Genomic DNA, 11,793 nt, shown 5'->3' on the forward strand with positions numbered 1-11,793 from the left:
CTTTTGGATCATTTTGGGTTTTCCTTCGTCTCGCTGTGTGAGTTTTGGGCTGAGTGGGTGTTTACTTTTTTTCATGGGGAGTCCAGGTGATTCCCTCATCTGAGATGGGAAATCACCTGGACGCCCCATGATACTCCCAGCCCACCCTGCCTCAGTTTCCCCAGCTCTTGGGCTGCCCTGCTGTCCCCACAGATCTTCTGGGAGGATGGGATCATGTTGGGGTACTGGGACCCCAAGAGCTCTGACTGTGTCCTCAGCTCCTTTCTGGTGGTGAATGAGACAGCCCTGGACACAATTCCTGCTGAGCAGGAGGGGATGGGGACAGGGATGGGGGTGGGAATGGGAATGGGGGTGGGAACGGTGATGGGAACAGGGGCAAGGATGGGAGTGATGAAATGATGGGATGGGAATGGGGGCAGGAGTGGTTGTGGAGATGGGAACAGGGATGGGGAGGAGATGGGGACAAAGAAAGGCTGGCAGTGGGGATAGGGATGGGATTAGGGACAGAGATGGGGTTAGGGACATGGACAGGGAGAGGGGTGAGGAGGGGATGGAGATGGGGACAGGGACAGAGCTCACCTCAGAACCTGCTGTGCCAGCAGGGATTCAGGTGGCACTGCCTGGTGCTCCCATCCTCCCTGGGGGATCTGCTGGGCCCAGCACTGCTCATCTGCCCGCTGCTTCTCTGTCCCTGTCCCTCTGTCCCCAGCTGTGCCCACATCACAGCTCCATGGCAGTGCCTGCCCAGCACATCTGCAGCAGCTGTGATGCTGGGCTGGCACAGGGCTGGGCTGGCACACGGCTGGGCTGGCATGGGGATGGGCTGGCACTGGGATGGGCTGGCACGGGGATGGGATGGCACAGGGCTGGGCTGGCACGGGGATGGGCTGGCACAGGGAGCTGCAGGCCCCCTGACACCGTGTGTCTGTCACAGGCTGCACATTTGCCATGCCAGACTCCTGGTCAGCCCTGTCTGGCACTGCTGCTTTGTCCCTGTGGCTGCTTTGAGCTCCTTCACCTGCACTGGCCTCTCCTGCTGTTCCCAGAGTGTTTGGGATAAGGAAACTGGGGTTGGAGCTTTCCTCCTTCTCAGCTTTTTGCTCCTCCTGCTGATTCCCCCTGCTCAGGATGAAACCCGAGGTTTTGGGGGGTCCTTGCTGTGGGAGCTGGCAGGGGTCTGAGCCCCCTTCACAATTCCCCCAGCTGGAGCATCGCCAGCAGAGCAAGGAGCTGCAGACTTTGGAGCGCCCCTTCCTCTACACCGACCCCCTGCTCCTCTGCCCGGTGAGTCAGGGTGGCCCAGGGCAGGGCTCAGGCGCTCCCACCACCCCAGGGGGCTTCCAGAAGGTTCCCTCTGCTCCTCCCCCTCCTCCCCAGAGCTGCTCTGCTGCTGGGACTGTGCCTGGAGTGGGGCTGAGCTCGGCTGCTGCCCCCGGCTCCTCTTGGCACTGCTCACCCCCTTCCCCTGCCCATCCCCTGCCCAGAGCCTTGTGCTGCTCTGGCTGCACCCCTGAATTCCATGAATTCATCCCATAAATTCCATTCTCCAGCAGTCATCCCATGAATTTGGGGTCCCCACACAGGACCCAGCAGTGTAAGCCTGTGTGTCTCAAGGTTAATGAGTAATTAAGGTGGTTTGTGATGAAATTCCCGGCCAGGGGTGTGTGGATCAGCCCTGCTGCTCCCCAGTAACCCCAAGTTTGGGAGAAACAATTTTAAATTAAACTGGGATGGTGATGGGGCAGCTCTGGGCTGGCAGCAGCACCTGGGGGTGTCACCCCCTCCTTGGAGCCTGGGGGGCACAGGAGGGAACCCAGGATGGACGGGATGGGGTGACACAGAGCACATCCCGAATCCTCCCACCACCCACACCCAGGCTTGGGGAGGAACTGGCTCTACATTTGCATTTATTTCATTCCAGGGCTAACAGAAGGGTGGGCGGGTGCAGTGTAGGGGTGTGGGGCTGACGGGGGGGGTTCCTGGAGCGCTCAGCCCCCTCCCCAGGCAGGGCAGGGCTCACACCAGCCCGTAGTAACGCCGGTACGCCTCCTGCAGCCCGATCTGATCCGCCAGCTCGTCGCAGTCGGGGTTGAGCTCGCACACCTCGCGCTTGGCCTCCAGCGGGTCCGGCGGGGCCCCGGGGCCGCTGCTGGGGACAAAGGGACACAAAGGGACACCCGGGGGGGTCTGCGGGGTCCCTGGGCCACCAAACCTCCCCCGGCTGCACCCAGCGATGCTCACCTGCCATGGCCGGCGTTGCGCTTCTGCCTCTGCACCAGCTCGGCGCTGGCGCGTCTGGAGAGGAAGGCTGCAGGGACAGGGGGGTCAGGGGGGTCCTGTCACCTGTCCCCTGTGTGTGTCTCCTGTCCCCCGTGTGTGTCCCCTGTCCCCTATGTGTGTGTCCCCTGTCCCCTGTGTGTGTCTCCTGTCCCCCGTGTGTGTCCCCCGTGTGTGTCCCCTGTCCCCTGTCCCCCGTGTGTGTCCCCCGTGTGTGTCCCCTGTCCCCAGGCTCACTCACCTTCGGAGCTGGGCGAGTCCTTGGTGCTGGCAGAGCCATCGGCGGCAGCTGTGGGTGACACGGAGGGGTGGCCGCGCTCACAGGGGGGTCCTGCTCTTCCCTCCCACCCTGCTCTGCTCTCACCCCACTCTTTTTGGGGCTCACATCCCTCCCTGAGTCCCCCCCAGTCTGCTGAAGGATGTCCCGGTCTCTGTTTCTCCATTGAACCCCCGTGCCCCCCAAAGCTCAGCAGAGATTTCCCAGTCCCTTTGCTCCCTCCAGGGCCCTTCCCAGGGCACAGAATCACTCCCAGGGCACAGAGTCACCCCCAGTGTCCACAAAATCACTCCCAGAGTCCAGAATAATCCCCATGGCACAAAATCACCCACAAAATGTCCACAGAATCACCTGCAGCGTCCAGAGAGTCATCCCCAGGGCACAGAATCACCCCTGATATCCACAGAATCACCCCAGGGGCACAGAATCACTCCCAGTGTCCAGAATCACCCCCAGTGCACCAAATCACCCCTAATGTCCACAGAATCACCCCCAGTGGGCACAGAGCCATCCCCAGTGTCCACAGAATCACCCCATGGCATAGAATCTCCCCCAGTGCACATGGAATCACCCTCAATGTCCACAGAATCACCCCCACTGCCCCCAGCATCACCCCCAGGGCACAGAATCACCTCCAGCGGGCATAGAATCACCCCCAATATCCACAGAATCACCCCCATGGCACAGAATCACCCCCAATATCCACAGAATCACCCCCAATATCCACAGAATCACCCCCAATATCCACAGAATCACCCCCAATATCCACAGCATCACCCCCATGGCACAGCATCACCCCCAGTGCCCACAGCAGCCCCGGTACCTCTGCGGCAGAGGCCGAGGGCGAGCAGGGCCAGGAGGGTGAGCAGGAGCAGGGCCCTCATGGTGCCTCCTGAGCTGGGCTGAGCGCAGCCCCGGCTCCCTGGGTGCCTTTATAGGGCGCTGGGGCCTTGGCAAGGGGGGCCCGGCCCCACCAGGGTTATTTGCAGCACATCCGCCACGGCCGGAGCTGCTGGCAGAGCTGGCAATTGTGGTTTGGGATGAACCCGGTGCCCTGTGCCCGGCCAGAGCCCACAGAGGGAGGGAGGAGTGGCCCCAGGCCAGGGGGATTTGCTGGTGGGCCCAGCCCTGCCAGGCTGGCAGTGCCCAGGCCCCACGGGATGGCTGAGGGGGCACGGGGGGCTCCTCAATGCCCTGTCCCAGCACCCCAGAATCATCTTCTGCAACACAGGGAGACTTCCCTGCCAAAACCTTGGGGTGTTCCCAAAGGGAGGGTGCTGGCCCAGTTGTGGGGGAGCAGCAGGTGCTGCTTTTGGGCACCCCTGAGGGAGGTGAGAGGTGCCCATGGCCTTGGTCCCTGCACAGCTGCTCCCTGCCACACGCCAGGGGCAGATGCTGCGTGGCCAGGGTGTCACAGACACGTTTTATGGAAAATCCTGTCCTTAGGATTTTTCCTCCTGAGAAGCTGAGGGGCCTCAGGAACAAAATGTAAACAATGGTTATCTGCTGCTGTGGAATGCAACAAGTGCATCTGGGATTGGTCTGATGTGGTTGTTTCTAATTAATGGCCAATCACAGCCCAGCTGGTTTGGACACAGAGCCCGAGCCACAAACCTTTGTTATGACTCCATTCTATTCTTAGCCAGCCTTCTGATGAAACCTTTTCTTAGATTCTTTTAGTATAGTTTTAATGCAATATATATCATAAAATAATAAATCAGCCTTCTGAAACATGGAATCAGATCCTCATCTCTTCCCTCATCCTCGGACCCCTGTGAACACCGTCACAGTGAATTCCCCCATGGACACACAGCCCTTCCAAAACTGCTGCAAGGTGAATTGTAGCTGTGATATTTTCTGAAAAATCCTTTCCTTAGGATTTTTCCTCCTGAGAAGCTGGGAGGCCTCAGGAACAAAATGTAAACAATGGTTATCTGCTGCTGTGGAATGCAACAGGGGGATCTGTGATTGGGCTCATGTGGTTGTTTCTAATTAATGGCCAATCACAGTCAGCTGGCTCAGACTTTCTGTCCAAGACACAAGCTTTTGTTATTCATTCTTTCTTTTTCTATTCTTAGCCAGCCTTCTGATGAAATCCTTTCTTCTATTCTTTTAGTATAGTTTTAATGTTCATCTCTCTAGTTTTAATCCTCATCTCTTCCCTCATCCTCAGACCCCTGTGAACACCATCCCAGCCAGGGCACTCAGAGCCCCTGAATAACATTCCTCTTTCACATCCTGACCACTTTTTTTGATCCTGTAAATCCCAGCCCTGCCTTGGGCAGCAGAACCGGAGGCTTTGGGGCAGACAGAGCTGCTGAAGCAGAGCTTTTGTCAGACAAAGCCATAAAACACAGAGTACGTGGGCCAAGAGCACAGCAGGAGCCAAGCTGGGAAGAACAGCCCCAGTTTATTGAGGAGATTCCAGCACAGAGAGGGGAGGCAGAGGGGAAACGCTGCAGCCACTCTGCTGCTCTAATTGCTGACAGAGGCTGGGCTGTGGTGCAGCAGCCACTGCCCCATCCCAGCTGGGCACAGGGCAGGGCAGGAACCCTGGAGCTGTGCCCTCAGAACCTCTGCAGGTGCAGGGGACTCTCCTGCCTCCCTGGGCAGCCCCAGCACACCCTGTCCATGCTGGAGGAACACTCCACTCACAGGTGGGGCTGTGCCAGGGAGATCCCTTGGATTCCCCAGCCCACAAACAGGAGAGGCAGCAACAGACAGCTCTGGGTGGGGAAAGCCAGTCTGGCTCTGGAAGGTTCCACAGGAAAACCATGAAAACCCTGTGCTACAAAGCCACAAAGCGGAGGCAGGGCTGTCCCAACCTCTGCACAGATCCCTGGGAGCGGACCAGGGCTAGAAAATAACTCAGAAGAGAACAGAAGGAACGGTAACGAGGAACTTGGGGCAGCAGCTGCTGCCACATCTGCAAGGGCAGTGAGCACAGGGACTCAATGAACCTGCAAACAATGCAGGAGCCTTGGCTGTGACCCCAGCACAGCCTGCCCTGGGGCTTAAGGCACTGAATTTTGTCTAACACACAGCTAAAACAGCTACAAACGCCCAAATGTGGCTTTGGAAACTGGAACCAGGCCTGTCACAGCACTGAGTGCAGCAGATGAGAGCACAGACACACTTTGTGACACTCCTCTGTCAGGCTGAGTGGGAAATAGGGAACTGCCACCCATTTCCAAAGATACCAATGTTGGGTTTTTTTGTTTCTTTTGTTGGTTTTTTGTTTTCAATCAACCCATGCCAGCCCAGCAGCTGTTCCAGTCCCTCTGCAGTCTCCAGTGGCCTGATGGGGTGATTCTCAGTGCACACACCTTGTCCCATCAGTGCTGTGGGATGATGAGCTGTCTCAGCAGAGTCTGTGGGACATCACTGGAGCTCCTGGAGTGCCATGATCAGTTCTCGTTGCTCCTTAGTGATTGCCTGGAAGGAACACAACCCACAGAGCTCAGCATGGAGCCTCTCCCACCCTGCCACACTCAGGGTGGAATGTTGGCACACACTGCTGTTCCCTGCATGTGCAGAACACAAAATCCTCCTCACCTCCCCTGGGACCACCCACAGCCCACAGCCCACCCACTGCACAGGGAAAAGCACCTGAGAGCTCCAACGTCCACACCTAAAGTTTCAGCAGGACTTGGCTGCTGGGGAGGTCCTGGGGAAGTGGAGGCTTTGAAAGTCATTCCAGAGCCTCATTCTCCAGGTGCTGTGAGAATGAGGTTGGGCTGGGTTGGTTTGGTTGGTCTGGTTTAGCGTGGGTTGGTCTGGTCTGGTTTGGTTTGGGTTGGTCTGGTTTGGGTTGGTGTGGTTTGGTTTAGGTTGGGTTGATTTGGTTTGGGTTGGTCTGGTTTGGTTTGAGTTGGTTTGATCAGGTCTGGTTTAGGTCGGTCTGGTTTGGGTTGGTCTGGTTTAGGTTGGGTCTGCTTTGGTCTGGGTTTGTCTGGCTTGGGTTGGTTTGGTCTGGTTTGGGTTGGGTTGGTGTCTAGTCTGGTTTGGTTTGAGTTGGTTTGGTTTGTGTTGGGTTGGTTAGTTTTGGTCTGGTCTGGGTTGGTTGGGACTGGTTTAGGTTGGTTTGGTCTGGATTAGTCTGGTTTAGGTTGGGTCTGCTTTGGTCTGGGTTTGTCTGGCTTGAGTTGGGTTGGTCTGGTTTTGGGGTGGTTTGGTCTAGTTTGGGTTGGGTTGGTTTGGGTCAGTCTGGTCTGGTTTGGGTTGGGTTGGTCTGGTTTGGTTTGAGTTGGTTTGGCCAGGTCTGGTTTACCTTGGTCTGGTTTGGGTTGGTTTGTGTTGGGTTGGTTTGTTTTGGTCTGGTCTGGGTTGGTCTGGTTTGGTCTGGTTTGGGTTGGGTTGGTCCGGTTTGGGATGGTTTGGTCCAGTTTTGGGGTGTTTTGGTCTGGTTTGGGTTGGGTCGGTTTGGGTCAGTCTGGTCTGGTTTGGGTTGGGTTGGTCCGGTTGGGGTTGGTTTGGTCCAGTTTTGGGGTGGTTTGGGTCAGTCTGGTCTGGGTTTTCTGGTGTGTTTTACCTGCCAGGCCTCCTGGCGAGCCTGGATCACCTGCTGCAGCTCTGCAATGCTGTCCCTGCCCTTGAGCACCTCCTGGGCCAGGCTGCTGCTCCTGTGCTGCCTCTCCTGCAGCGCCCGGCGCAGGTGGGAGCGGTGGCGCAGCAGGAACGGCACCAGGGCGCTGCGCACATCCCACGCCGGGACCCCGCTGGGCCGCCTGCAAGGGAGCACCAGAACACACAATACACCCTGCCCTGGGCTCTCAGCATCAGGGGGTGGGACAGCTGCAAAATCAGGGCTCAGAGATAGCAAAAATGTCATTACAGATAAGCAACAGCCATGAGATTGGTCAGCAGGAATGTTATAAAAGGACAAAGAGAACAATGGTCTGTGTATTGACATGTTGCAGACATCTTTTATGAAAAATCCTTTCCTTGGGATTTTTCCTCCTGAGAAACTGTGAGGCCTCAGGAACAACATGTAAACATTGATTATCTGCTGCTGTGGAATGCAACAGGTGGGTCTGAGATTGGTCTCATGTGGTTGTTTCTAATTAATGGCCAATCACGGTCAGCTGGCTCAGACACAGAGCCTGAGCCACAAACCTGTTATCATTCTTTTTCTATTCTTAGCTAGAAATCCTTTCTTCTATTCTTTTAGTATAGTTTTAATATAATATATATAATAAAATAATAAACCAATCCTCCTGAAACATGGAGTCAGATCCTCATCTCTTCCCTCAACCCCTGTGAACATGGTCACATTAACAGAGCATTGCACCTGTACTTCTGTAAACTGGGAGGCTGCAGAGTGTGGGAGCAGCCTTGGGGAGAAGGCAGGGAGTGTCCTCCAGCAAGCCTGGCCTTCTGAGGGGGCTCAGCACATCATCCCCTGGATTGGGGTAAAGCAAAGCACTGCTCTGCTCCTATCCCAACCCTCAGGGTGAGCTGGAGTTCCCTCCCAGAACAGATCTGCTCTAAGGGCCAGAGTAGATGAAGAAAAGAAAAGAAAAGAAAAGAAAAGAAAAGAAAAGAAAAGAAAAGAAAAGAAAAGAAAAGAAAAGAAAAGAAAAGAAAAGAAAAGAAAAGAAAAGAAAAGAAAAGAAAAGAAAAGAAAAGAAAAGAAAAGAAAAGAAAAGAAAAGAAAAGAAAAGATTAACTCCCTAAGCTAAAGAAAAGTGTATCTACTGAGATATTAGGAAGTTCTAAGTTTAATCATGGGGGGCTCACCATATCCTAACCTGGACTGGGGTAAAGGATGACACCTCTCTGCCTCCATCCCAACACTCAGGATGAGCTGGAGTTTCCTCCTTGAACACATCTGCTCTATCCAAGGGCCAGAGCAGATTCCCAAGCATATTCTATTTGTCTAGAATAACTCCCTAAACTGCAGAAAAGAATATCTAGTGAGATACTAGGAAGTTCTAGGCTTAATAATGGGGGGCTCATCATATCATCCCCTGGACTGGGGTAAAGCAAGGCACTGCTCCCATCCCAACACTCAGGGTGAGCTGCAGTTTCCTCCTTGCACAGATCTGCTCTAAGGCCCTACAGCAGATTCACAAGCATATTCTACTTGTCTAGAATAACTCCCTAAGCTAAATATATCTAGGGAGATATTATGGAGTTTGAAGCTTAATAATGGAGCTCAGTGTGTTGTGTTTTAAGGCTTCCAAGCAGGTATTGTATTTGAAATAAGCAAGTATTGTTTAACCAAAGGTACCTGTGATTATAGTGGCTGGATAGAACTACTGTCAATGCGCTTTTGCTTTGTGTGATTGGTCAAAAAACTTTTCAAGTGAGTTGTAGCATTAAGTTCTTTGTCTGCTGCCTGGGATGTGAGCTGCTGGCAGCTTCCCACTGTCATCACCATGGAATGAGGCTGATGCTGGGAAATAAACAGCTCAGGCAGCAGTCCCATCCTATTGGTGATCTGTACATAGACCCTGGCCAGAGATGCTGCCCAGCACTGGTCCCACACAGCTGCTGAGCTGCTGCCACACTTTCCTCTGGCACAGGGAACCCAGCACAGCCAGAGCCCCACTGGAGGCACAGGGAGCTCTTCCCCAAGCCTGGCCCTAAGTGGGTGCTTGGAACATGAGGATCTCCTCACCCCCTCAGCACAGACACACAAAATCCTGTGTTTCTGGTCAGTCCCCAGTGTCTCCAGTGTCTGCTGAGGCCCTGAGCCAGGGACACGAAGAGCACACAGGGGGACTCTGCTGTAGGACAGGTGCTGTGCCCAAACCCCCAGCTCAGTGGCACTGACCTCCCTGCACTAAGGGAGTGGAAATGGATCCTGAACCCACAGAAGCACAGATTAAACTGATTTTTGTGTGTTTTAGGCCCAGTGACAGTGCTGTAAAGATACAGCAGCTTTCAGACCCTCCCTTGCAGCATGAGGCCAACAGGACACCCAAACCCAGCCCAGGAAGTGCCTGGTGGCCTTGCAGGAACACGACTCCCATCCCAGCCATCCATACCACGCTGGCTCCTCCCGGTCCTTGGCCTCCTCCACGATCTTATCCAGCAAACTGAAGAGTCCCTCCAGATTCCCTTCATTCTTCACCTCCTGGATCTCCTCCTGAGAAGGAAGGACACGAGGTGAGCAAACACAGGCACCACTCTGCTTGTGAGCCTTGGATGGTCAGGGAATCAGGGAATTGCTTGGTTTCAAAGGGACCTTAAAGCACATTTCCTTCCACCTTCCACTTTCCCAGGCTGCTCCAAGCCCTGTCCAGCCTAGCCTTAAATTCTGCGCACCCTGTGCCAGGGCCTCCCCACCCTCACAGGGAATTCCTTCCCAATATCCCATCTAACTGGGGGAAACCATTCCCCTTGTCCTGTCACTCCATCCCTTATCCAAAGTCCTTCTGGCTTTGCTCTGGATGAAAAGCTGGAACCATGGATGATGAACACCCTGTGAATCACAATTCCTGGGGGTATTTAACAGATGTGTGGATGTGGCACTCAGGGACATGGTTCAGTGGTGGCCTTGGCCGTGCTTTGACTCCTTAGTCCCAGGGTGTTTTCCTGAACGATCCCGCAGCTTTTTCTGGGGAAGGCAGAACTCTGGAGAGCAGCCTCAACTTTCTGCTTTACATTTAGGAAATATATTTGCTGCCCTTAATATCAACCTGCTCAGCATTTTTCCACCGGCCCCCGGGTGGCTCCCTTGCTCACCTTGATGGACGTCTGGAGCTGGGAGATGAACTGATCGTAGATGCTCCTGGTCAGCTGCGGCTGCAGCTTGTAGAAGCAGCGGTAGCAGCTGACGAACCTCTGGTAGCTGCAAGGAGGGCAGGATCAGAACCGGAGGCGTGTTAGTGATGGGGCCGGCGGCAGGGCTGCTCCCGGGGGTCCGGGCGGGCTCAGAGGCACGGCACGGCTGGGACCGGGCTCACGGTGGGGCCGGGTAGGAGCAGGCTCTGAACCGGGCCCGGGGCTGCTCCCGGGGGTCCGATGGGCCCAGGGTCACGGTGGGGCGGAATCAGGGTCAGGCCTAGGGTCAGAGCCGGCTACTCCCGGGGTTCCAGTGGGCCCAGGGTCAGGGCCAGGCTCAGACCCAGAGCAGGGTCCGGTGGGCCCAGGGTTACGGCACGGCTGGGACCGCGTCAGGGCCAGGTTCAGAGCCGAATCCGGGGCTGCTCCCGGGGGTCCGGTGGGCTCAGTGTCACGGCACGGTTGGCACCGAGTTGGGCCAGGCTCAGAGCCGGGTCCGAGGCTGCTCCCGGGGATCAGGGCAGGCTCAGTGTCACGGCACGGTTTGGACCAGGCTCACGGTTGGGACCGGGTCAGGACCAAGCTCAGGCTCAGAGCCGGGTCCGGGGCTGCTCCCGGGGGTCCGGTGGGCCCAGGGTCACGGCACGGTTGGCACCGGGCTCAGGGCTCCCTCCCTGCCCCCGCCTCACCTCCCGGCGGCCACCAGTTTCTCCAGGAACGTGTCCACCACGGTGCTGAACACCTGGGCGCGCCCCGGGGCCGCCGCCGGTGCGGGCTCGTCCCCGCCATCGGTCCCGCCGCCCTCAGCCCCGCCCGCGCCGCCATCGCCGCCCGCCGCCGCCGCCATGGCCCGGGTGCGCCGCCGCCGCCGCCACTGCCCATTGGCCGGGGCGCCGGGCCCCGCCCCTAACGGCCGCCAGCGCGGGAACGGAGGCGGGAAGAACGGAGCGCGGGAAGAATGCGCGGGAACAACGGAGCGCGGGAAGGAAGCGCGCGGCGCGGGCGGGGTTCGCGCCGCTCGGCGGGGCCGCTCCCGGTCCGAACCAAACCACAACAAAAACACCGCGGTGAGAAACTGCCGCCTTCCGGAGCGGGGCCGCGCCCGGTCCGAACCAAACCACGACAAAAACCACCGCGGTTTTTGAAGAATCTGCCGCCTCCCGGAGCGGGAAGCCCGGCCCCGAAGCGAAGCAGCGAGACAAACCCGTCCTTCTCTCCCCAGTGCCCGCCCTGCCCCCCAGCGACTTTGAGGGAAATAAAACGATCGAGCCTGAAGAATTCAAGGAGAAAAGAAACAAAGTTCAGCTCGGTTAGAGAATAAAAAAAGCGACATTTCCCATGTAACAGCCAAGCAGGAGCCAGCCCGCGGCTCTGGGTCAGGCATTCCAGTGCTCCAGGCGGTTCTCGCTCAGCCACTGAGTTCTCAGGCAGCTCACGTCCCTCTCCTAGTCCAAAGGCTAAGGGTGAAACCCTTCCTGTGACACGACAAAAGCAGCAGCCTCCCCATG

At 56.6% G+C, this 11,793-nt stretch overlaps 2 protein-coding genes across 3 annotated transcripts; both read right to left on the reverse strand.

The window, feature by feature from the left end:
- Positions 1–1,895: 1,895 nt before the first annotated feature.
- Positions 1,896–4,103, reverse strand: BGLAP (bone gamma-carboxyglutamate protein). 2 transcript variants are annotated; one of them, XM_074529451.1, is made up of 4 exons: positions 3,378–4,103; positions 2,519–2,566; positions 2,242–2,308; positions 1,896–2,146 (listed from the first exon to the last, which is right to left on the reverse strand). In XM_074529451.1, the coding sequence occupies exons 1-4, from the start codon at positions 3,436–3,438 to the stop codon at positions 2,017–2,019; spliced, it is 306 nt and encodes a 101-aa protein (XP_074385552.1). In that variant the 5' UTR covers positions 3,439–4,103; the 3' UTR covers positions 1,896–2,016. The 2 variants fall into 2 exon arrangements, with proteins under 2 accessions (XP_074385552.1, XP_074385551.1); XM_074529450.1 differs by having other exon boundaries at positions 1,896–2,149; positions 3,378–4,101.
- Positions 4,104–4,913: 810 nt separating this feature from the next.
- On the reverse strand, positions 4,914–11,679 carry PMF1 (polyamine modulated factor 1). The gene is made up of 5 exons (XM_074529652.1): positions 10,975–11,679; positions 10,247–10,352; positions 9,547–9,647; positions 7,086–7,281; positions 4,914–5,989 (listed from the first exon to the last, which is right to left on the reverse strand). The coding sequence occupies exons 1-5, from the start codon at positions 11,130–11,132 to the stop codon at positions 5,936–5,938; spliced, it is 615 nt and encodes a 204-aa protein (XP_074385753.1). The 5' UTR covers positions 11,133–11,679; the 3' UTR covers positions 4,914–5,935.
- Between the last annotated feature and the right edge of the window lie 114 nt (positions 11,680–11,793).

This window comes from Zonotrichia albicollis, chromosome 30, assembly GCF_047830755.1.
Source record: "Zonotrichia albicollis isolate bZonAlb1 chromosome 30, bZonAlb1.hap1, whole genome shotgun sequence".
NCBI lineage: Eukaryota > Metazoa > Chordata > Aves > Passeriformes > Passerellidae > Zonotrichia > Zonotrichia albicollis.

Excerpts from the sequence above, each read along its gene's own strand:
- PMF1 (XM_074529652.1), bottom strand. The coding sequence starts at position 11,132 with ATGGCGGCGGCGGCGGGCGGCGATGGCGGCGCGGGCGGGGCTGAGGGC. Across the intron at positions 10,353-10,974 it reads AAACTGGTGGCCGCCGGGAG|CTACCAGAGGTTCGTCAGCT; the intron begins GTGAGGCGGGGG and ends CCCTCCTTGCAG. Across the intron at positions 5,990-7,085 it reads CTCGCCAGGAGGCCTGGCAG|GCAATCACTAAGGAGCAACG; the intron begins GTAAAACACACC and ends TGTTCCTTCCAG.
- BGLAP (XM_074529450.1), bottom strand. The coding sequence starts at position 3,438 with ATGAGGGCCCTGCTCCTGCTCACCCTCCTGGCCCTGCTCGCCCTCGGC. Across the intron at positions 2,567-3,377 it reads CCTCGGCCTCTGCCGCAGAG|CTGCCGCCGATGGCTCTGCC; the intron begins GTACCGGGGCTG and ends TGTCACCCACAG. Across the intron at positions 2,309-2,518 it reads GGACTCGCCCAGCTCCGAAG|CCTTCCTCTCCAGACGCGCC; the intron begins GTGAGTGAGCCT and ends CTGTCCCTGCAG.